Source organism: Pyrgilauda ruficollis, unplaced genomic scaffold (genome assembly GCF_017590135.1).
Source record: "Pyrgilauda ruficollis isolate IOZ18807 unplaced genomic scaffold, ASM1759013v1 scaffold15, whole genome shotgun sequence".
Classification (NCBI taxonomy): domain Eukaryota; kingdom Metazoa; phylum Chordata; class Aves; order Passeriformes; family Passeridae; genus Pyrgilauda; species Pyrgilauda ruficollis.
Genome location: NW_024513654.1, coordinates 11065624 through 11090186, shown reverse-complemented (window position 1 = coordinate 11090186; position 24563 = coordinate 11065624). Strand labels below are relative to the sequence as shown.

Sequence of the window (24563 nt, the reverse complement as noted above, 5' to 3'; positions counted from 1 at the left end):
TCATCTCTCAGGCTGCTTTGAATGGGCTTGTGAAGACTATAAACTTCACCCAGTTCATGTGATCAGTCAACCTGACAAGAAGAGGTCTTATTTTTCTCTCTGAGATCTTTCTGAATAATTATGCCTTCCCTGAGAGACCTCACACATAGAGACCTTAAGGCCTGAAGAGAATCGTGATTGCTTCAGAGCTTGTGAGACTGGGATGTGAATTTTCCCTCAGCAGGGTAAGCACAACTTCTCTGTTAGCCATGGACACACAAGTCGCTCTGTGCATTTTTTGGTGTGGCTCTAGCAGGCAGCATCTGTGATGGCTCTCCTCTGGTCAAAAACAAAGCCCTAAACTCCAGTCCAACTTGTGGCATTGTATCCTGGCTCTTGCTTTCAGCTTCTTTCCTTAGTCATAGTGCTACTCACTGGTTTGTAGTTTTATGTTCTCATTCATTATGGATGTCACATGTCCAACTGTTCATGGGACATCCCTCATCGGTTCCTGAGCCCGCTCAAAGTTTGTGCATGAGCTGAGATTCACCCTTGGGCCACTCACAGTTATAAAAAGCCCCAGGATTTGAGTTCTCTACTTTGGTAGTAGTGATTCATTTGTTAACTACACCCACTGATGACAGTGGCAGAGCTTGAACAGAATGTGTTACTTGATGTGTGTACAGGCATCCAGATTTGGCTCCCACGTGCCTTGGCCTCAGATTTTAATAACTCAGGATCCTGTAAGACTGGAAATAGCGAGTTTACGCTAATGTGATACAGAAATTCCAAGATCAATCAAGATAACTGAAACCAGCATGGGTGCAAAGTTTGTTAAAAACCTACTCAGTGTTCTTTTCTTTCAGAGCACATTTCTGTAGCTCCCTCTGGGCCCTGTTCATTTTGTATCACTGTAACTTAGACACCTGTGCTGCCATGTGGAGGATATGATAAAACAAAGCCCGTAATTTGTACCGTAGAAATGCTGGGGAAGCTTCCTCGCCTGTAAAACACATGGTCTGTTCTGCTGACTAAATACTGTTGCTCTCCTGATAAAGATTTGTAGGACTTGAATTGTCCTTAAGTAATTTTTTACTACCTCTGCCATTTCCTGCAGCAGCACAATGGGACCAAGCAGGTGGGCAGGATGGTTTGGTCTGGAGCATTCACCAAGCACTTTGCTGGAACACAGCTTTTCCCTGTCACCTTGGATGATTCCAGCTGACTTTGACTTGTTACCCTGTAGGTGAGACTGGGATAGGAGAGCACCTTGATGACTGTAGTGGGTGAAATACTCCAATATAGTAATATGAAGTGCTACAGCAGTAGATTAAGAGCACTAGAGGGTACAAGAGAATGAAAAGATGCTTTAGTGGCATATGAAATCCTTTTATCATCTTATGGTTTAATTATTTCAAATACAGTGGATCTCAAGGGGATCTGTGTTTTCTGTCCAGTCAGCTAAAGAGCTGTGAATATCCCCTGTCCATCTGTCTTTGGAGGCCCTGCCTATGTTTGCTGAGCAGACACAGGGATCACCATCCTGAGTAGAGGAGAGCACTCTATTCCTTTGGACACTGACACCCTTTTTTAGGGTCTCCCCAGGCTTTTCTTTTTTGGAGAACACATTCCTGTTTCCTGCCTTATGTCATCACTGAGGAATATGAAGTAGTGGATATGGAACCATTTTCCTTGGTATGGTTTTTTTTTTTTTTTTTTTTTTTTTTTTTTTTTTTTTTTTTTTTTTTTTTTTTTTTTTTTTTTTTTTTTTTTTTTTTTGTGGTTTTGTTGGGGGTTTTTTGGCCTGTTATAGCTAGACATTTCCCTTATCTCATTTATTTTTTTAAGTCATGCTCTCTGTGATCTTGGTGGTTCTCTCAAAGCCTGGGAGCAGGAAAGTGGGGAATACCCATTTTCATGGAAAAGAGAGAATTTCTGTTGCCTCTGGTACTTCTGATACTTGGAGCCCTGAAGTCAGCGTGCAGCGTGAGTCTAGTCAGTAAAAGCCACTGAAATACACACTAGTGATGAGAGCTGGACAGAAAAGACCAACAAGGCAGGAAAGGACAGACTGGGAGGACGATAATAGGACATGCACTCTAGTGTGGCTTCAAAGAGCAGTGTTTGTGTTTGCAAGCAGAAAAATTAGGTGTATCAGTTCTCAAACACACTACTGATTCAGTCAACAAATCTCCCCAGAATTGCATTTTTTCCCTTCTTTTCCATGATAATCAATCAGATTTATGTTTTGTTTTGGGGTGGATTTTTTTTTTTTTGCATTTGTGAATGCCAGCCACACTCACTTTGATCTCTTAGAGTTAAAAATTGTGAGAAGGGAACACTTTCACTGAAAGAAAGAAAGAGGCTGTGTGTCCACTAACTTGGGCTATACTTTGGAGTTAAAGGTTTTCTGTCACAGTTGTTTGAGGAATGAGACAACAAATTTTGTCATTTGAGGGCAAGTTTTTTTTGATTTTGGCTAAGAAAAGGGGATAAAATGTATCAGCCAGTGTATTTCTTTTTAGTTGCAGCCTGAATTTCAGGGTGACTTTAGTGAAGGCTGGTTTGGATATCTGGGAGTAGTGTGGCAGAAGTTAAGGGGTTTGCCTCAGTTTTTCTAAAGGTTATTATCTGGGTTTGTATCTACCTTCACACAGATGTTTGTGTCTGTTTTTATTTCTTTGTCATTGTAACAGCACTGATATTTCCCAATTCCAGTGCCAATTTTGGTCCATGCAGACTGTTTCAGCAGCAGTTCCAGTAGTGACCTTTGGATATAGCTGACATTACCTTTACTTGCCTAGTTTGTCAGCAAAGAGATGGTTAGTCAAATATGTGCCTGCCTCTCCTGTAAATCCCACTAATCATTAACTGCCAGATGGTGTCATTGCACAGTGCAGGGGAAACATCGCCTGATTTTTTACAGCCAAGTTTAGCGTTAGGAAAACATAGTCTTGTAAATGTCAAATTGACTCTTAAATAATCCTACATTGGAGGTTTCAGTATTAAAACCATACCATACATGGAGCTATGGATAAAAGGAATGACTCCAGTTTGGCATCTATGGATGACACCTACGAGCATCACCAAGGCACTTACCCAGTGGCTATTACTGGAGCCTCCCTTGGGCTAATGACTCATTTGGCTCTGGTAAGGGACTTGCTTCCCATGCCCTGTGAGTAAGAACACCCAGGGAAATTTTTTCTCATGGAGAGTAAAGCTAACATAAATCTGGAAGTGTTACTCAAGCCACCATGACCATGAATTGTACTAAGCTGAGGAGAACATTTTCAAACTCTAGCCTCAAGCTCTCTAATAAGAGTTCAGGAGAGATGAGACTTTCTCATAAATTTTTGGCATATCTTGGAAGATTTCGTTGCAAGGTCACTTTAGTTAATTAAAGAGTACAACACCATGGTAATAATAAACCTATTTTTTTTTTTCCTTTTCACTTAAAAAGGGGCAAAGTCAAACTGTGGGGCTAGGTATTTCATTTTGTGTGCCTACAATTAATGCCATTGGCACTACAGATGTTTAGTGTTTCCAAATGTTAGGTTGTGGGTGACTAACTTGTGATTACCCAGTAACTCAGTGACAGAGATATAAATGGAATCTGGATATAGAGGGGGATACTTTTTATTGGCTGAAATAGTGTTTATTTTTGTTGAAAAAGTTTCAAGTCAATAAAGGTATTTTAGAATTCATGGCAACATTATCAAAATATTTCTCTCAGAAATTAAAGGAAGGATTATTATGAAATACTTGACAGTTTTTTAAGTAATCTTAAAATTTGAATGAAACTTCATTTTGCAATATATGATTTTAAAAACAAAATTAAAGCAGGGAAAGAATGCAGTCTGAAACAAATTGTGTGATATTTTTTCCTAAACATAATCCTATCCTCATTTTGAACTATATATTGGTAAGTGCTCTTCCAGGGATATTGTAATAGATTCTATCGATAGCTAAAAGAATAAAAACCTAAATGACCCTAGGAGCAGGAAAATCCTTCACTTTCTATCTCTGGAAAATGCTGCAGGACTGTTTTATAGAGACTGCACAGACCCCACGAGTTCCATTAGTGCCTATGGTCAGTGTAATGTTCTGACTACTGTTTCCCTTTCTGAGCACAGTCCATGTTCCTTTTTGAACAAATTTATGAGAGATTGACAGAAATAGTTGGATGTGGGAAAGCATCTTTGTAGAAGGTGGAAAAAACCCATAGTACAATACTGGAGAAGTATTACAGACTTACCTGGGACTAAAACCAAAGATATTTGGAGGTTTGATGTATGTTTATGCTGACTTTAGCTTACGTGGAAATTTGTTAGAACTAATCTCTTGTACTATGAATGTAAGCTATGAAGCTCTGAGTTGTAACTGATGGATGCTTTAGTATTGTGTAGTGGCCCTCTCCTTACTGCCTGCTTTCCTAGGAAAATAAGTGTTTGACATTTTTACGAAGTCCCGTGGATGTCATGCTAATCAGGCTGCCTAGGCTCAAAGCTCTTTTAATGAGGAAAAAAAATACTAAAAGCATTATGGCTAGAAGGATTGTGTGCGATTGTGTGATTTTGAAGGGAAATAATTTTAAGTACTTTAAATTCTCTTTTAAAACCCATTAATTACATAATAAGTGAACCCTAAGTAAAGTGCTGCATGATAAAGTGTCAGTGATTATGTATACACCTCTGTAATTCTGGCTGCTATCACAGCAAGAATGAGTTCTTTCAATTAAAGGTATATCCTCTGGAAGGGCAATTTTGGAATAAGTTGTCTTTGAAGGACTTCTCTTTCTAACCACCTTCTTTTTCTCTCTAACCTCTTTTTGCTTGAGAAATGCAACATATATTGCAGAAGGGAGGACTATCCCTCTCCACTAATGTAACAGTGGATGTCCTTACATAAATACTATCAGGCTTTTAGAATTTGTAATTTGTTGTGATTTTAGTGCAATTTGTGATATTTGCCACATTTGTGTCTTTAATGTTCTGTGGCTGGCAGTTATTTTTTTCCTTATGGCCTCAAAAAGTTAGGGCCAAAATATTTCTCCTCGTTTGCTTAAATATAATGTCTACCACTACATGTCACCTGTTGCACTGCAGTTAGTGTTTTCAGCCATCAAAAAGCCTTTGGCTTTGGTCTCTCATCTGTCAAGTTTCTTTCTCTCCCAGGGGCCAGTCTCTTCTCTTACCTCTCCCGTTGCTGATCTTGGATAATTTTATAACCCCACGTCCCCCACACTCTCTTTGACTGAGTGTCTGACCGAAGCAGACTAGTTGAACCACTAGTAAGAAAGCCCAGGAATGCTTTAAGGAAGAGTTTGTTGAATATTTCTCCCAGTTTGTATTGATCCCTGGAGTGGGTCCCAGTGCTGTGTCTGTCTGAAGAGCACATGGTGGGAGGACCTGTGTTCTTCTCCTGCAAGAAGGTAACAAATAAGATCAAAACCCATCAAAACAAATAAGTCCAAACCCCATCAGTGTGTTTGAAAGACCAGTGTTGGAAGCTGAAATACTGTACTGCTGACTCATGTAGTCTGCCTGGCCTGACTTCATCCTGGCTCTCCTGATGCACGTGAACTCAGACACAAATTAATTCCAGCCTGTCAGGAACAGTCCCAGAGTAATTCTTTGTGACACTTAGTAGGAAGCATTGATGAAAGCCAGCCCTCTAATTAATATATTGAATAATGCATCCCTCTGAGGCATATGGGGATCTCCCATACTGTCATAGCTTGGCAAAGCTAATCAAAAGCCGGGCTGCCAGGCTGAAAGTATCATCATATTTTGTGTATTCTGGCTAGCAAGGAAATGTCTCCCACTTTTTAATTTTTTTTTATTTTATTTTTTTAAATTTTTTTTTTTTTTGTGGGGAATTCGCGGTTTTGACCTTTGTTCTATATCATACTAATCTCTCAATTTCTGGGAAAATTGATGATTTCTCAGTGTGGGGGAGAATCCCTCTTGTCTGAAAGATAAACATTTGGGAATTCTTTTAAAATCACTACTCTTCTGAGATGTTTAGGAATTACCTTTTCACATACTCTGATTACAAACATAATTTTCTGGCTCTTTCATTCAATGGCAAATTGAATGAATTTCACACCTACAGGCATCAGGAGTGAGCATCTTTTCTGGATCCATCCTCCCTTTGCCCCAGACATCATCCCCGATGGCCCACTTGATTTCACCTTTACAGCTCTTGTTTCTTCACAGCAGTTGTGGCTGGAACCATCCTTGCAGTAGAGGAAGTTGCAATCCAAGAGAGGATTTATCCTCAGCAAGTACATCAGCACTATCAGGGACCATTTTTACTTGAAACAAGATACCTCAAAATTCTTCAGCGAGATGTTCTCAAAGAGAATCAGGCAGGACCCAGGTAAATTCCATTCATTTCCCTGAAGGACCCGGGTAAATTCCAGTTCATTTCCCTGAACTGACTTCAGCTGCTGAACCTTTGGAAATTTGCCTGGCATTAAGCTGACCAAACCCAGTTGTTTTATTTAACAGAAGAAGTTGAGCCCATGCTGTGCAAAAAGAACAGTCTTATCATGGCAAAACAGACAAGATGTTTCTGCATTAATTTAAATATGAACCATTTGTGTTGCTCAATAACATCCATTAAAGATAAGGAGGTCCGTTTTTATGCCTTCTGCTTGTTGTAAATTAGCAAACTCTCTTAAAACGACAATTCATCAGCAGTTATATGAGGCAGAATTCATTCTTGGCAAGAGAAGAAAATGAAACTCCCATCCTTTCATTCCCTGGCATTCCCCTGAGTCTCCTCTGTAGAATGAGATTAGTTTAATTTTGCTATTGTTAAGCACAGTGAGCATGAAGCTACATCAGAATGTAAGAGCAGGAAGAGGCATCTTATTAGCTGCACTACAGGTTCTTTTAAATAATGTTGATTCAGTAACTTGTGTCTTGCTGATCATATAGAGAACAAGGATGAAAAGCCAGTGAATGATGCTGTTTCACTTGCATATTTGTAGTGAGTTAATTGGAATAGGACATAGCAGTAGTTACCATAGCTCTGTAATTATCTTGCAAGATAATTGTTCTCCATTGGGCAGAAGGCAATAAAAATGAGAGGTAGACACATTTCCATGTTTAGTGGAATATCAGAAGTTCTGTAGCTGAGTTTGAGAGAGAAACATATTCACCTGTGTCTGCCAGCAAGTACTTAGGAAATAATAAATAATACCTGTAGAGTTCAGAGCTGATTTCAGTAGATCTGGATTTTCTCACTTAGGAAAAAATTCTGCTTTTTATTGAAAAAAATAAAGAAAACCAAGCCAAAAACTCTGTCACGTTTTTTGGCCAAAGGGTACAGACAGATTCTTAGGTTTTGCTCACAGTATTTTTGGTTTTCAGGTTTTGATTGAAAATCTTTGAGTGAAGGAGACATGTTCCATTATGATATTGATTTTAGGAGCAATCTGTAATAGTGACTCCCTAAAGCCATTTCTAGATCTGCAGTAGTTTCTCCAGAATTCTTTTTTTTTTCTTTCTACAAATCATTAGATTTGAACAGTGTGGTGGCACTTTGGAATTTGCCTTGAGGATAGAAACCAGCAGAGCATTACTTTTCATTTGGCCTTGTACTTCTCTTTCCTTTTATTGCTCCTCTGTAACAACAGATTAGGAACCCAGCAAAGAGAAGCTCTTGTTTTACTTAGAGCTTGACCATACACCTTTGCTTCTTGACATGACTCCCACTGCAGCATTCTGCCCTGAGCATTCTCACTTGACCAGGGCAATGCTTTTGGGATGGGAATGCTTTGGGATGCTGCTGTTGTGAAGAGCTGGGAGTGTGTCTAGTGCTCAGCCCCCTGGGCAGCCTTGTCTCCTTATTGTTTGTTCACCTGCCTGCATTAGAGCAAAGGACCCACGGAGGATCTCTGGTTTTTTGGTCTCTCCTGCTGCAGTGTTGCTCTTTTACTGACAGAGACCTGCATGTGACTGTGTCTGCTTTATTCATCTCCATTCTGCCTGTGAGGATGCTTCTGTCTCGGATGCAAACTTGTCTTGTCATGAGATGCTTGGTGATCTGCTGGCCTCATGACACTGTTGCTTTTACAAATCATAGCCACACAGACTTGCCATTTCTACAGGCAGAGCCTGTCTTTAGATATCTGTCTGCTGCCAGAGTCCTTTTTGTTTCCTGCTTCTTTGTCTTTTCCTCTTGTGGTATTGAGACAAATGAGCATCTCATTCTCAGCAGCTAATTGAGTGTGATTTTTTGGGGGCAAGGAGACACATTGATGCATTTATGCTTGCTGGTCCAGAACAGAGTAGTTCATTCTACTCTCTATTTTTTCTCCTTACCTTTGTTCTTCATTCCTTTCTTTCCCTATTCCTTTTCTGGCTAAAAGTCAAAGATGGCTAAAAGTCAAAGAAGGAAATAAGCCATTTGTTCTCTTCAGGTTAGTGTCTGAAATGCAGAGAAACAACTGTCACAAAAGGTTAGTGAAACAAATCTATTTTTTCATATTGTTTTTCCCCAAAATGCATGAAATGAACCAAAAATTCATTTCCAGAATGCTAGATGTTATCCCAGGGTGATTCTTCACAATATCCTGCAACAGGGAATGTAGAGACTCATTTTTCCTTAATTAATACAATGTACAATGCTCATAGGCATGGGGGACTCATCAGCAAATCCTATACGTATTGTCTGTGCCAAGTTTCATACTGGCATCCCCTCTTTGGACAATTTAAGCTTTATTTTTATCCATCTACTGCTGCATTCATTTATTAAATGATGTTTTTGCTCAGAAGCTTTTTGGAGGCACTTTATTGTGCATAGGCCTCTGTTAATAGCTGAATCACTGAGCCTTAGCATTTCAGGCCTGTCATATTTACAATTGGAAAACATTTGTACAAATGAGGGCAATTAAACACACTATCTGATAGTATCTGATAATCCTTATTTTGGTGTAAAACATTTCTTGAATAGGTCGTGTTTAAGATACTTCTGCTAGGAAACAAACTTGGAAGAATATTACAAGTCTTACAAACATTTCCTTTGAAGGAGAGGAGTAACCCCAATGAAATCTTTGGTTACAGGACTGCCAGGCTGAGCTGAGGGGTCTTTGAGCATGTACTTTGGTTTTCTAAAGTGATCTGAAACAGGGGGGATTAATGTTTTGTGAAAAAGCAAAGCAATAATCTATAGTAATTCCCCGTGTTTTCATGGAGTTTCCATGTTTTCCTTCAAAGGAGGGTAGCCAAGCACTGGGAAAAATTAATTAACTGGGCTTTATAATATAGTAGGCACTAAACTAATTTTAAGCAAATGCAAAAACAAAAAAAAAAAAAAAAAAAAAAAAAGACCAGAAAAAAACCCAAAAAAACCCAAAAAAACCCACTAAAATACTCTTATTCTTGTTTCCTAAAGGGACTTGAAACTTTAAATAGCAAAAGTGAAATTGTTCTGCAAAAGAGTGTCCCTTCCAGAAGAAGGCAAAACAGAATCAAACACTTGTGTTGGAATGTGCTTAAAACTTGCAGACCTCTAAACCCCAGGAAAATCCCCTCATTCCTCTCTAGAAATACCCTCTCTGAAGCAGCTCTGTTGGTGTTGGATGCATTTGGGATAGGGAGCTGATGGTGTGTCGTGCACTCAGGCTTTGGGAGGCCTTCAGGACAGTGATGTTTGATGAGCTGATGCTTCAGTACTTCCACCATATCCTGATGCTGGTACTGCTAGGACTTAGCAAAAGAAAAGGTTTCTTATTCAATTAGGATAAGGCTAAGCCCTTAGGACTGCCTTTGCATAGCCTGGATCAGCTGTACCCCAATGAGTCAGGAGCAGCTCATTCAGCTTCTCAGCCCGAGGACTGGGGCTGCACCTGGGAGCAACCAGGGCTGCCTTGGCACAGCTGACACTCCCTGCAGGAGCCTCAGTCTCCATAAGGAGCTATTTCAAGGGCACAAGTGGGAAATTTAGATGCCACCTGGAGCACATGCCCTGGCTGTGTTGCTGGTCCTTTTAAACCTTCACCAGGCTATGAATAAGAATCTTTGGCCTTCTACCTGCAAAAGTTTTCAAATATATTTCATGAGAATGTGCTTATATTTTTAGGCATTTATGGTATATGTTTGGGAAAAATGCCACAGGACTTTAAAGGCCTAAGACCTATGAACTGAATGAGAACTAGACACAGCCTTATTTGTGCATAGGTTTTGGTGTTAGCATAAGGAGAAAAGAAAAAAATGGTAAGCAACAGCAGTTTTGCTTTTGCTAAATATGCTTTAAAAGTATTCCCTGTTAATTTATCTGATAAAAAGAGTACCTTCTTTTATGTACTGAGAAGAGAAATAAATGATTGTCTGTGCAGCAGAGCCTGCTGCCTTTAATGGATTCTTTGGTGATGGCTGACATGGTTGAGCCTAAATGCCAGTTTTCCTCTCAAGGAAAGGATTGATTTGGACCTCTTTCCTCTTCTTGGTCTGGTTAATGCATAAAAGAGCTCTGTGTAGCAACTTTGTGGTTCAGGGGCCTGTGATCCACTGAGCTTACAGGGAAGGTACAGGTTTAGACATTTGGTCTTGGTGGGTGTGAGATGCAGGGAGGCAGATGCATGTATGCGCGTATGAAAACACATGCAGATGCCATGAACACATTGTTTTTGAGATACCATGCAGAAAACCTCCTTAAAATTCATTGGGACCATTTTAAAAAGGATTGGCTTTGCTGAAAAGAAATTAGCTGAGAATAAACACTAGGCAATTTTTTTCCCTTATCTTGCAAGCTAAGTCTCACAACAATTACTTCTGCTAATGTCCAGAACTATAGCATCACGGAAACTAGCACTGGAAAAGATGTAGAAAGCTCCAGGGACCTAGCTAAGACAGTTCCTTACAGTATCTTCCTGCCCAGCTTTTTTCCCAAGCTTCATTTGAAATATGCTGTGCAAGGAGATTTTGCCCATAACTCTTGAGAGACCTCATCACATCCTAACACATCCAGCAGCGTCTCCCCTGGCTCAGCCACAGAGAATGATACTGTATTTATGTGTTTAATAAACACATTCTTTGCCCCAACAGTTCTACATTTGTATAGCTCTTAACTATGGTAGTTTATGGTGGTTGGCCCAGGGTTGTGTGCAGGTTGGGTGTATGGGGCTGTTACATGCCCAGAGTTAATGTCTTCTGGGGGTGATTTTAGACCAATTAATACATAAATTGGCTTTGCCAACTGCAGCTATTGATACCTAGACACATATGATGCAGTATCAGATAGAGGAGAAGACTGTTGGAAAGGTAGGTGTCATTGAGCCTTGTGGAAAACTCCAGGTCAGTTGAGTGGGAATTGAATGAATTAGTTCCTGCTTCCCTATATGCACATGGGCATGGCCCTTGTGTTGCTTGGATGAGTTAGAAATACGCAGCGCTTCTCTGGTATGACACTAAAGTGTTTACTCACTTCTGGAGCAGGATAGAATTAAAATTACATCAGACTAATTGGCAGCATTCACTAATTTAACTGCACTTGCCTGCAGCAAGAGGAGGAGTTTTTCCTCCTTTACATATTATTGTACAATAAATATGTCTTTTTCCTTGATGTTTTTAGCCCTTATTTACTGTACAACATCCTGCTAGGTAGTATCCATCTGTTTCCTCTGTCTCTTTACATGGACACTGTCAATTGCCTTCAGTCTGATGTCTTAACCTGCAAAAATGAGTTTTCAAGTCAGCACCTTGGGAGTCTCAGTTTGTTGTAAAAGTTTTGATCTCGTTTCCAAAGCTGGTGAATGCCACCTTGACTGGTCAGAAACTAGACTCACCCCTGGCAAAAAGCTCAGTCCAGCAGGTTCCAGATCCAGTTTGAAAGGCTGGCTCCTGTAGCCTGAATTTTGGCTTTTAGCTTGCTGTAAATCCCAAACATAAATACTGCTCACATTCAGTGATGCTCACTCAAACCTCCAAAACTCTTGGGACCAGGAGATAGAGGAATAGAGCATCTCTTACTCTCAATTGATGGTTTAGGGAGCAAGGATCAACAGGGGCAGTTGGAATTGCTCAGCTGTTTTCATTTAAAATACTAGAGGAGACATATGTCAGTTCTTCTTTTCACCTTTAAATGCCTGGTGGGTAATGCAAAATAGGTAGAAAAAAATGCAAAAATTGTTTATTCCATGGAAGGGCATTAGAGTTGGTAGAAAAAGTGAACTGGGGCGTGCAGTAGGCAGGTAACCTGAAGAGTCTCTGTTTTTCTTTTTTCCTTTCTTTGCATGTGTTGGCATTTTTTATTTTGAAGTATACAACACCTTGCAGTTGGAAACTACAAGGAAACACTTCAGGAATAGTTAAAGTGCAGAATATTGTGTTTTCCATGCCCTTACTGGCTGCTCTCCCTTCCAGAGATGAAATATTAGCAGAGTGGCCTAGTAAATGTGCATCCTTGCACAATGCTCTTCCCTCAGGACAGAGATAAGGATCTTGCCAGGATCATGTCCATCCTTCAAGAGCACACGATTCTCTTCTGAAAAGAAGAGAGGAAAGACCTTGTGAAAATCAAGAGCTACCATGAAAACAGAAAGGAACAGCAGCAGCAGAAGATACCAAAAAAGTAACAATCCTTCCTTTTAATGGAACTCAAAGGTAGTTTGAATTCTTAATTGGAAAATGATCCTGTGCCTGCTGCAATTCTGGCTGCAGGCTCCACATTTTGAAAACTGCTTTTGCAGCAGTTGGGGAAAGTGTCAGCAGGAAAAACTGACCTTTCCTGTCACTACTGCCTGCATGCTCTCAGCATTTTGTCATGCAAGGGGTGATTAATGAATAGGGGTGGTGGAGGATGTTAATTTAGCTCAGTTCCTCACAGTGAGGGTGCCTTATTTTACTCCCTGTGGCCATCCAAGACAGCAGCACGCATGGGTGCATTTTGTGAACCTTGGTTTAAATTTTGTACGGATCTGTGTGACCATGGGTCAGGACCTCAGGCTCCTGAGTGTTAAATACTCTTGTCTTTATAAGCTGCTGGACAGGGTTGTTAGCTAGACCACCATGAAAGCCTTTCCCAGACACCACACTCTGTGGGCTGCACTTGGTTGTATAAGTCAGGGAATGCCGACATCTCTCCTCAACATGCTTTATTTGCTTAAATAATATTGAGCAGTGTATCCTCCAAATGTTCTTCAGAGTGTAAGAAAATACAAGGCTGTGAAAGTGTCTCTTCTTGTTTTGTTACTGCTCCTGTATTGCCAGACCAGTGAGGTTGTTGTAGTGAGTTCTCAAGGCTAGAGAATTACAACTGCATAAAGGAATAGCTTTAGAGTCTGTGTGTGTGTTTTTGCAGCTGTGCTTCAGGATCTTGCTCTTTCCACTGATGACTTTTTTGAATTCTTCATGTAAAGCCCCTCCAGAAAAATGATGAGAGACCATTTGCTAAAAATACCTAAATTCAAGAGTCAGAGCAATGCAAAGCAAAGCTCTGTTCCTTGCCAGTGGGAACAGATCTGAGGTGAGGCATGAAGAACCAGCATTGATTGGGGATATGTTTTGCAATCAGTCATTGGTATAAGAAAGCAGCTTGGTTTGAGTGAAGGAAGGTTGACCAGTGCATCACTTTTGAGCTTTATCTGTCTGCAGATAGAGCAGCCTGTCTTGCTTTTGTGTTGCGGAACACTTTGTGAGCTTTTCAACTTGTAGTGCACTATTTGGTGAACAGAGGAGTACTAGAGGTGTGCTGTGTGCTAGTCCTTTTCTGTCATCATTGTTATTCTGAAAAGAACCATTAGGCTTGTCAAAACTAATTAAGGGAACAAGTAGATGGCACTGGAAAGGAACTTCAAGCTAGAATGACATGTTTCAGGGGATCCCTCTCATTCCCTGGTGCACGCTTGAAAGGCATTATGAATAGATCCACAGAGCTCGTGCATGCAAATGCACAATGGTAATGAGTATTCTGGATTTTGTTAGGATATACTTAGGTTCTTCTACTTGCAATCCCTTTTAAAATGAATAGTACTGTGGCAGACTGATGTCTCTTTTTACCTGGGCCGAACAGTATTGCCACGTTGCTGCAGGGGGAGATACAGTGCCCCCTCCATCTGGAGGGGAGAGGCCCAGAGGATGTCAGGGGCCCAGGTGAAGCCATCTGACACTGTCAGATGTGTGTCAGGACACAGCAAATGGCTCTGAGTAGGAACCTTCCAGAAGGACGGATGCCAGGAGAGTGCATTTAAAGCTGAATTTAAGTAGGAAACCTGTTGGTAAGGGCTGCAGGGCAAGTCCCTAAAGTGTTCCCAACCTTTCCCTCCAAGTGCTGGAATTACCACTCCATTTCATTAATTTGTGATGAATAGATATGATGGTAAGCATGTACATCTGTTTCTATTGGCATGTCATAGACAAGGGTGATTGTTATTGAATGACTGAAATTACAGCAGTTACTGCTACTCATTTGAAACAGGGCAGAAAACCTCTGCTGTGAACTAGAAAGATTGCTTTCTATAGACATTGGGGACTAATACTGCAGCACACTGTAATGTTTTTCACTGATATTTAAAGGAATTTCTGTGTATCCTACTGTCACTTTTAACCGTGTCCATATATTGGGAAGCTTTGATCCCAATAATTGTGTGATCACAGGAACTCAGGCTCATTCTGGCATCCTTACCAATAACAGACAGCCCTTCTTCCTTGTGGGATCACCCTGAAACTGATGGTAGCAATTAAGGAGCAGACTGTTTCTCACTGTGAGTGGAATGATGAAAGCCCTGCCTGTGCTGCTTTGTTTTGTTGTGTTGGTATCTTTTGGCCACAATTCAGAGCGTTGTGAATGGACTTGCTATCGATGTGGTGCTCTCGTTAACAAGCAGTGCCAGTTTCTGTTACCTGCACAGTGGGTCATAATGTAGTTATTTTGACATTTGCAGCACTGCCTGATCGTAGCTGAACTCCAGCACATTTATATGTTTGTCATTGCTTCGGTTGCTCTGTTTTTTGTGGGATTCACAAAAATGTATTAGAGCATCTGTATTTTTAAAATTATTATTATTATTATTTTTACTGTTTTTGCTGTTGATGCCCCAAGGATGAAAACGGCAAAAGAATGTGATAAAAATATTTTCAGAACATTAGGGAATTCTGAACATTGGCTGGCTCAAAGGGAATCTATTATTTACAATCTACTGTATCAAATTCAACTCCCACCGAATTAGAAACTGATTTTTGTCATTGTCCCTTTTTAATCTAACCCTTTGGTTAACTCAGGAGAAGCAGCACCATAAATCTCATGGACATCTATGGATTTTTTTTTCCCCTGCCAGCCATTGCTAGGACTAAATGTTCATCTCTCAGTGATTCTTATCAGCCAGGACACTAATAATAACATTTCTGTTCTGGACTTGACTTTCCCTCTTCCAGGAGGAAAAGTATCTTTTTAATGTGCTTCGAAAAATATTTTTAGGGAGTAAACAACAATGCATAGGAAGATTTGACTTGGGTTGCATAAGTTCCAGCTAGTGAGATTAAAAAACTCCTTGTGCCTCTTTTCATAATTGTCAAGGACCATTGATGGCACGGGATCATGGTGTGAATAATGAATACTTTCTCATCTTTTTAAAATCAGAAGTTCACCATATGTGTAACACTGTTTTTCTTCTGAAGATGGGGAAAAGGAGATAAAGAATAGCAAGATTGCCCAGCAAACCAGGGACAAATCAGTGAACTTAGTCTTTCATGTTTCTAATCAGCCAAATAAAACCTCCTTTTAATTTGCTTTCTGAAGTCATGAGGCTGCTGTGCTCTTAAAACAAAACTCTAATTTTATTGGGTCTCAGGACCAGCTCTCTTTGCTATCACTAGAACAGTCATAGTAGCCTTGATCTTGTAGACAAGGGACAGGCAGGATCACTCTCCCATGCCTGGGAAGGTTGGTGTAGGGACCCTGAGCATGGTCTGTGTGGAAATACAAAGGAGACGAGTCATTAAAAGGTGGAGACCTACATACCAGGTGTCCCAAGGTAGGTTTAAACTAGTTTTGTGTTCCTTCCCCAGCTCTGTCTGATAGCAGCCTTTCAGCCAACTGACTGTCCTCTCTCTCTCTCCTCCCAGGTCAGTGGCTGGTTTGGATAAAGAACCTGACCTTGTGCACATGGAAGCCCGGACAGCTGATGGACGTGAGTGCCTGCAGCCAGTGCTAAAAACTGGGCTTTGAGCCAAGAATGGAGTGGGAATGAGAATCCACTTTACCCATGTTACATCTCCATTTACTTTTAATTGGCAGGGGAGATGTGGGTCATGGGGTTTCATGTGATGTTCTTATCCTGAGCCTGTAGGGGAAAGTCATGGGCTGCAGGGCTTGTATCTGTGGAGGGGGTGGACAGAAGCACAGTCTGTTGGGCTAAGAACCCATCTATCCTGTTCCCTGTTTAGCTGTTTCAGTATCACATAGTTTATGTCAATCATAAAGAGCTGGGCAACCAGCACTGTACCATGGAACCTCTGTGCATTTCCAGAGGTGCTCAGAACAGCTAGGTGGTACCTGAGAATCTGAGAAATTACCTGCAGTCAGACTTGCCCTCTGGCCAGAATGTTCCTATGCCCCTTTGTCTTGTATTGAAAGTATTTTGTAGTTTTGCTCATAGTGTATGAATAGGTGTTCCGTACCAACACATTACAGGCTTGAAATGTGCCTGGGTCTGAAGAAGGAAATAGGAAAAAAATTTCTTAACCCCTCACGGAAATAAATCTAGTCACATTTGCAGTGGAATGGATTCCTACGTAGTCAGTCTCCAGCAAAGACATGGTATTAGAAGTAAGTTGACTTACTCTCTCCAAAGTGTTTTAGATATTTCTCACAGGAACTGCAGCATAGTAATACATCTTCTCCGTGTGTGGAACTTTACTCCAGTGTGAGGGAATGGGAGCGACGGAACAAGTGTCCCATTTTGGTGCAGGGACAGTATAGAAAAACAACATAGCATTGAGGAGTTAGAGGATTTCTGGGGAAAAAAAAGCCTCATTTTTGTTGGTTGCAAACTTTTCTCTGTTTTAGTCAAGTGCTGCGTAGGCCAGATGTGTGAACAAACTCCTGTCTATCAAGATGGCTTCTCTGAGCTTGTGGATGTTCTAATATTTCTCACTGGCCTCCCACTGCTATTTAGTGATGGCAGCTGAATAAATAACCAGGCAATAACAGCTCAGGGGTGACAGCTGTTTGTTGAATTTGTGGAAAAAGCAAAACAGGCCGACAGGTGGGTGGACAGGGTAGGGAGGCATCTTCAGTGCCTTTGCTGCTGTGTTTACTGTTGCAGGTATGATGGGAGAAGTGGTCAAATGCAAATAAAAAGTCCCAAGCAAGCAAAGTGCTGATGGAGTCTGTTTTGAAACTAAGTTTAAACTTGCTCACCCAGCTATTTGAATATTGGATATGTCAAGGATGTAAACGTTTGAAAGATGTATCCCCAGCTTAAAGACAGCTCTCTTCCTTCAGGTCTTGTTTGCTCAGGGGTTTGCTCTTTGTTCTTGTTTTAATATATAAATTCAGCATTTTGAAACTGGCAGCTGATGGTGTTGAGGGTTTCACTGGAAGCCAGGCTTGGCCAGTAGTGTCAGCAAAACAGCCCCACTGCAGCTGCCATCCCAGACCTGCTGGGCTGTGCTGGCCCTGCTGGCCTGTACCAAAGGACTCCTCTCCCAGCACAGCACAAAAGTACAGTGCTGCTCCAATTGGAGGTTCTAAGGCTAAAATCAATATTTGTTTGTGTTATAAAGCAGCGACAGCCTCACAGCTACAGACTTCCCCAGTGCTCTGTTGTTCAGCTCTGGGTGCTCAGGAATGGGGCACTGACCTTTTCTCCCAGTTAGTTCTGCAACCAAATCGGGCCTTCATGTGCTCAGTGAAATAGCTGAGGCACCTACACGTGCTGGAAAACGGGGCCCTGCAGTTACTTCCTCTTGATCAGAAAGCTTCTCATAAAAGTCTTCCTCAGTATTATGCAGAAGGAAGGAAAGACTTCTCTAATGCCTGTTTTAGGTCAGTCTGGTGGCTCAGTCACTTTGATGCATTAACAGACATAGATTTAAGTATTCCCATTGCTTAGCTTAATTCAGATAGAAGAATCCATGCCTTCAATATCACTGGCTGCTTGAAAAATACATGATTCTTCTAGGCTGGGCATTTTTCTTTCCTCGTCTTCTGTTTGCCTCCATGTTTTTAAGTAAAATTAAAAAAAAAAAAAAGTGAGTAAAAGCAGCAGAGAAGGGAGGGAAAGGAATGGAAGTGCTATTTAGGACTAGACTTCTGAATTTGATGATTTCTAAATTTTTTTAATTTTTTTTTTCCTTTGGCATTAATGGGACTCAAGAACCTATCTAATACCAATTCAGAACTGGAGCCTAAAAGGAGCTCTGGAGCTGGGAACAGGTGGTGGGGCATACTGGAATCTCATTTGTCCATAAATGAGTCAGGGCTTATGGATCAATAAGCTTATGGATCTGGGAGCTGGCAGTCCTGTTCACCTCTCTGGTGACTGTCCTTCAAGATATCTTGCCATGTGGTTTTGTCTGTCCAGTCATTAGGAATGGTTGTGTCTCTGAAAAACCCACCTGCCCCTGTGCCTAGTCTCCTTAAATACTGCAAGATGCTGATAATTCCAGTGCCTATCTTATCTCAAGCTGTTCGCATCTTTCGTAGCAGATGAAGTTTTTCACATTTTTTTGACATCTTGGCAGAGTCATTGTAGCAGAATAATAATCCAGGCTTGCATTTTTAAATTGTAAAACATGTAGGAGCCTTGGGCATTGTGCCTTCTGCCAGAGTGTAACAGGCAGCAGCAAGGACAGGGCTGGATGCAAGGGTGCTATTATGATCACACTGACACAAGCACCCACCAGCATTCCTGGGAAGGATATATTGAACTTTCTGATGTTCAGTGAGTTAATCTTCACGCCATTCACAAACACACTGCAATAAACAGGATTTGAATTATAGGAAAAAGAGGGGGAGAAAAGCTAACCAAAAGGATAAAACAGGGTAACTAATTTCTGGAGAGTCTACATGTCTTTTTCATTGGGGGAAAGATTTTCGTGGCCAGTGAGTTTTTTCTCCCTCTCATAGAAACCTTCATGATGTTATGATTTTAAATCTTGCCTGACACCAGGGCCTGATTTAAGCTGAGCCAATCTTCCAATTCAACTTGTCTCTATCAACTGCCCTTTTCCCTACTAGCCGTGCTGGACAGCTATCCCAGGAGGGAGACAGGACTTGCTGTCCTGTGTCTAAGTCACAGTCACCTGCACACAGGCTGGCCCTTTGCAGCCTTCAGCACAACAGCTTTGACTGTTTCACTGCCTCCCTACAGAGACCCACACTGCTGGGGAGAGAGCCTCTTGTGCTCCTGCTTCCTGCCAAAGCTGGCATGGCTGGCAGGAAAATATGAGACATGGTAGCTTGGCTTATTTCACCAGTTTGTCCCTTCCAATTTCAAGAAATTGTTTCCATTTTGTCACTTCAAAAAGGGTAAAAATACACTCCAGAATCTCAAGATGGAAGACTGTGTTAAATAGCAATGAGGAGGTGGTTCAGGCTCCTCAGCTGGAAAATGGCTGTACATCTGTGAAAGCCATTCCCTAATCCTAAGTGAGGTGGGAAGGGTTTGTGTGGAGGCATGGATGCTGGGATTTGAGCTGCAGCAAGCCCTCCAGGCTGCTTGATGTCCATATTGCCTCATTCACAGATGAGCTGAGAAAGTGGTTAGAGTTGCTTATAAGCATAGAAATTTTTAATGTTGCCTGGGAAGTAGGGAGCCCTTCTCAACTCCTTTTGCAGTGGGACATTATAAAAATGCCAAAAGTAACAAAAAATTCAACCCGCTAAAAGAACCCTGAAAACCAAAACACCCAAACCCTTTAATTCTGGTGTTGTATAGGACAATATATGAATTAGAAGTAGTGCCCAGACAGAAACAACCTCCCTTAGGCAATACACCCCCAGTGAAAGGTAAGCAAGGATTTGGAAGCATGGCTTAGTCTCATGTCACCTGGCCCTCTCGGTGAATGTCCTTCTACCTTGTGGCTGCCCAAAATGGGGGTGCAAAATTACCTCATTCTGGAGGAGAGGCTGATAATAGCCTGGAAGTTAGGATGGCCTCTTCTCTCTTAATGGAAGCTTTTGTTGAGAGACCCTGTTCTTTCTGTGTGAGAAGATGTGCTCTGTGAATGTCACCCTTTTAGAAGCTTGAGCAGGGCCTTGAGATTGTTTCTCACTTTGAGTCTCACACAAATGGGAACAGAGCTGGGTGCTGCTATATTTTTACCTGATTTTTAATGTATTTTAAAGGGATTAAAAAAAAAAAAAGTTATTTGGGGAAGCAGGAAAAAACCAAGACTTAGCTTTATCTAGTATCTTAAAGCAGAGAGGTTTAAAGATATTTTATTTGTTTCTGTGTTTTCTTGGTTTTTTTTTTTATAGGCTTGTATTGTAAAATATATGAAAATAAATAAAACAAGAGACTAAATGGAGAATGGGCAGTGAGTTACCCCTTTGGGGAAGCAGGAAAAAACCAAGACTTAGCTTTATCTAGTATCTTAAAGCAGAGAGGTTTAAAGATATTTTATTTGTTTCTGTGTTTTCTTGTTTTTTTGGTTTTTTTTTTTAATAGGCATGTATTGTAAGATATATGAAAATAAATAAAACAAGTGACTAAATGGAGAACGGGCAGTGAGTTACCCCCCTTCTCCACCACCATCTCCTTGTGAATATTAATCAGGTGCCATCCTTTGAGTATATTTGATTGCTGGTGTAACACACTCAAAATGACACATTTCCCAATAGGCAGGAAGCTCGTTGTCATGTCAACACTTGTGATTTATCGGCATTTATTTGTGACAGGTTTTTATTCCTCTTCCCATTCTGTCACTCAGCAGCAGCAAATTATCCCCTTTTTGGAAGGATAAGAATATCCAGGCGACTGTGTGGGAGAACGTACTGGAGGGAATGAGCTTCTAAAAATACAACTCCTGACCTCTCCTCCTTGTTCTGCCTAATTTTAGAGCTACCTCAAAGAGCAAGTCACTGCTGTTGATCTCTTTGGATAGCATGGCAGCACATGAGAGCCTCTTGTTTTCTGAGAAGTTGCTTTTATCCACTGCAAGGTTGTCTTAGGTTCCACACTGAGGAGCTAAATAGCAGCTCTGGGCCAAGTGTGTGTATATCAGCTGATGAAGAACTTTAATTTATGCCAACTGAAAGTCTGACCTCTCTGCTGCTGCTGCTGGAATTTTATGCTGGGAGAAAGCACAGCTCTGATACTCTGGTTATTGGCGCTGTCTGTAGGTCAGGTGTTTTTCACCATACACTTTAATCACTACCCAGTACTCTGAGCTGGCACCAGCAACATTTTCTGCTGCTTTAGCATCCTCAGTGGGACTAGGATTTCATTACTGCACCAGACCTGTGTGACTGCTCTGACTCAGCCCTTATTAACCTGGAATCCCTGGTGCATCAACCCAGAACCAGGTCTGCAGCCTTTAAACAGGGGCCTTCACTCACTGGGTGGTTGGGCATGGACCTTCATTAGATTAAAGCTTTGCTGTACTTTGTGACTCTTTTAGACAAAATATTTTAGAAATTATTAGTCCAATTAGTAATGCCTCTGACTTGCATTCTTTTTGCATTTTTAAGAGTGTTGCTGGGACAAGACTGTAAAAGAAGAAACTCTCAGTCTGTGAAACTTGTTTTAGAATTTGGGAAGGCAGTTGGCTGAATCTCAGAGGATTTCAGTTGTGCCCCCTAGAACTTTCCACTGCCCCACATATTGCTGTCACTGTAAGGATACAGACCAAGGACAAGGCAGGTTTTTTGTGATAGAGAATCCTATAAGCAGCTTTGCTGGGCTAGTGACTGTCTTTTTAAACTTCTCTTTTATCATTTTGGGCTCAGTTTGAGAAGGTCCATGTCAGAAAGTCCTGTTGTGAACTAAAATCACTGCACCAGGCTCACCCCAGCCCTTACAAACTTGCTGTTTACTTCATTGATGTTCTGTCCTCACCCTTTGTAGAAAAGCAAAGAAGCATTTGAATCTAAGAGGCCTGTAAAAGTGCCAGAGTGCAAAAGATGTGACCCTTTTATCACTCCAGCTGTCATCTTAGTAGTATTTTTATTTTCTTCCTAATTTGCAGTTTTCAGAAGAGCAGTTGAAAAGCAGAGATGGCATATTTAGATTACACACATCCAGAAACACAGTGCATTCATTGTGCTGTTTCATGAGGCCTTTTCTTAGCCTGACTGAAATAATGCTTAATCCCCTATAACCTCTCTCAACTTGCTGGAGGTGAGCACATCTCTTCTTGTTCTGACTTTCTGCATATCTGCCTTTTCCTTCTGTTGTTTTCATGTTCTTCTCCCAGTCCTGTTCCTCCTCTCAAGCAATATCAAGGCCTGACAGGATCCCATTAGTGTGATGGTCCTCTGTTCTCTCTAGACAGATGCATTTGATGCTTCTTGCAGTGCATATAACTGCTGTTAGGAATCTTCAGCCACTCATGCTATTTCATGGCCGTGGCATTTTCATTCCGAGTCTATGTTTGCTATAAAGACTTAATTTTGGGAGACGCTTGTGATTTTCACAGAAAAATAAGTTAAATTTAATAGTGTTGATTTAGGCTTTTTTTTTTTTTTCCTTTTTGTGTTTTACTGCCACAATTAAAACCAGTCAACAAGGCTAGTGGGTTTCAGAGGGAAGACAGGGCTATGATTTCCAGAAGGGTATAGGAATTGGTGAATTCTACCCAGGGTAGCCTCTGCTCTATTGGGTCTCATCAGCAGCTTTCTGATGCATTTATGGTTGGTACCCTCCATTTATGGGGCATTTTGAACTTCAGTCTCCTGAGGGATGTCTGCACAACAGGGAAGGGAATGGGGAATGCCAAAGTGTGGTGAATTCCTAACTTCAGAGAGCAGTTACAAGTGTCAGAGACTGCAGGCAGATTCTGAAATAACATCTCCCTAGATGGAGATACGACCTTCTTTGGAGCTGCTGATGGTGTTTACAGACAAGTGACCCCTACCTGGGCATTTCTGATGTGTCCCTATGCTCCCATTGCAGACACACACTATTTGACCTGCCGGATCCAGGAGTGCTCCGAGACCAAGAGGAGCGGGCCCTTCTCACGCTCCATCGATGTCAGCTCCCTGGTTGTTCAGGATGAATACATCTTCATCCAGGTACATTGGCTTCATACAAATGGCATATCAATTCTGCCTGCACAAGGTATTTCTTCTTAGGGTATATTCTTAGGATATTCTTAGGATAAGAACATGGGACTGCAGTTCTTAAGAGCTGGGAGTTCATCCCATTGGCTCTGCAGTCTGGGAGGGATACAGCACTTGATCTCGCTGCTCATCACTTGCCTTGAATCATATATTTTTAAAGTTTGTTCATTAAGAGTCCATGAATTTCACAACTTGCTATTTGTGTGGCTAATTCTAAAATCCAAAGGAACTAGAAATGAATTTGGGAGAACAGAAAAGAACAAAGGAAAGGTATGAATGACTATTTTAGCAATTGGAAAGGTTTATGCTGATTTGACAGTCAAATAATGCTAATAGAGTGAACCAAAATTTGTAGTAGGAGGTAAAAAAGCAGAAAAATTGAGGAAAGTTCTTACAGGGCAACTTCAAAGTGATTAGTCTTTAAATTTGTCAGTTGGTGATAATTCTGGAAATGAGGAGAAAGTGTCAGAAATTGAATGAGAAACTACGTGTTTTCGAGATTTTTTGAGAATCCATGGATTGGATGGAACAGGGCCATCTCTCTAAATTTTGTGTCTGTGGAAGCCTGAGAATGAATAGTACGGTCTGGAAGAACACTTCCTGAGGATGTACCATTTGGTTGAAAACTGAGGGCCAGGCTGCGGTGATTCCAGATTGTAGGAAGCTCAGGAGACACAGAAATTACAGACATGGTGATGCAGGGGGAATAAAATGAGATGAAGACTGGATTCAGGTGGTACAAAAAAGACACATGCTTCCCATTTCGAATAAGACTGGGTTATATTAAGCTCCTATTTTATTTCCTTGAGTGAGCATTTTTCTTGACTGTATCCAAATTATGAGAAAGATTTGCTGTGTTTATTGTCAGACTTTCTTATAAAAGGGAAGACTGATAAATTTGTGCTGGGATTAGGTGGAAGACTGTATCCCTGTGGCCTAGGAGGACTGCAGTATGAAAACTGCATGCATTTGAGCAACATTGGCAGACTTCTTCTGAAAGTAGGGGAGTGTGCTGCTCTAGAGATGACCTACTGCAATGGGAGCCACAGTTCCCTTCAATCCCCCATGAAACCCAGTCTGCTACTGCTTCCTTTGGCCACAGTGGAGATCCACTGCTAGAAAACATTGTGAATTCAGTTTTTGCTACTTACTAAGTCATGATTTGACTAAAAGCAATGGCTTTCCAATCGATAAATGCTCTGCTCACCAAGGAGTATTTTAGGGAGACTCTCTTAATGTGGTGGTTTATGTCTGTGGCTAAGGGTGTTGGAACATCCAGCTCTTTAAGCATGAGGCCTTACAGATGTTTCTCACTCCACAGCTCTCATCTGTGTTAAAACAAGGCCACT

At 41.2% G+C, this 24563-nt stretch overlaps 1 protein-coding gene across 1 annotated transcript in view; it reads left to right on the top strand.

Moving 5' to 3' along the window:
* Positions 1-24563, top strand: part of SORCS3 (sortilin related VPS10 domain containing receptor 3) — a 266055-nt gene that overhangs the window by 171243 nt on the left and 70249 nt on the right. Inside the window, exons 7-8 of the mRNA XM_041461143.1 lie at positions 16053-16117; positions 23048-23166. Coding sequence (XP_041317077.1) covers positions 16053-16117; positions 23048-23166 — 184 coding nt within the window. The remainder of the gene's footprint in view (positions 1-16052; positions 16118-23047; positions 23167-24563) is intronic.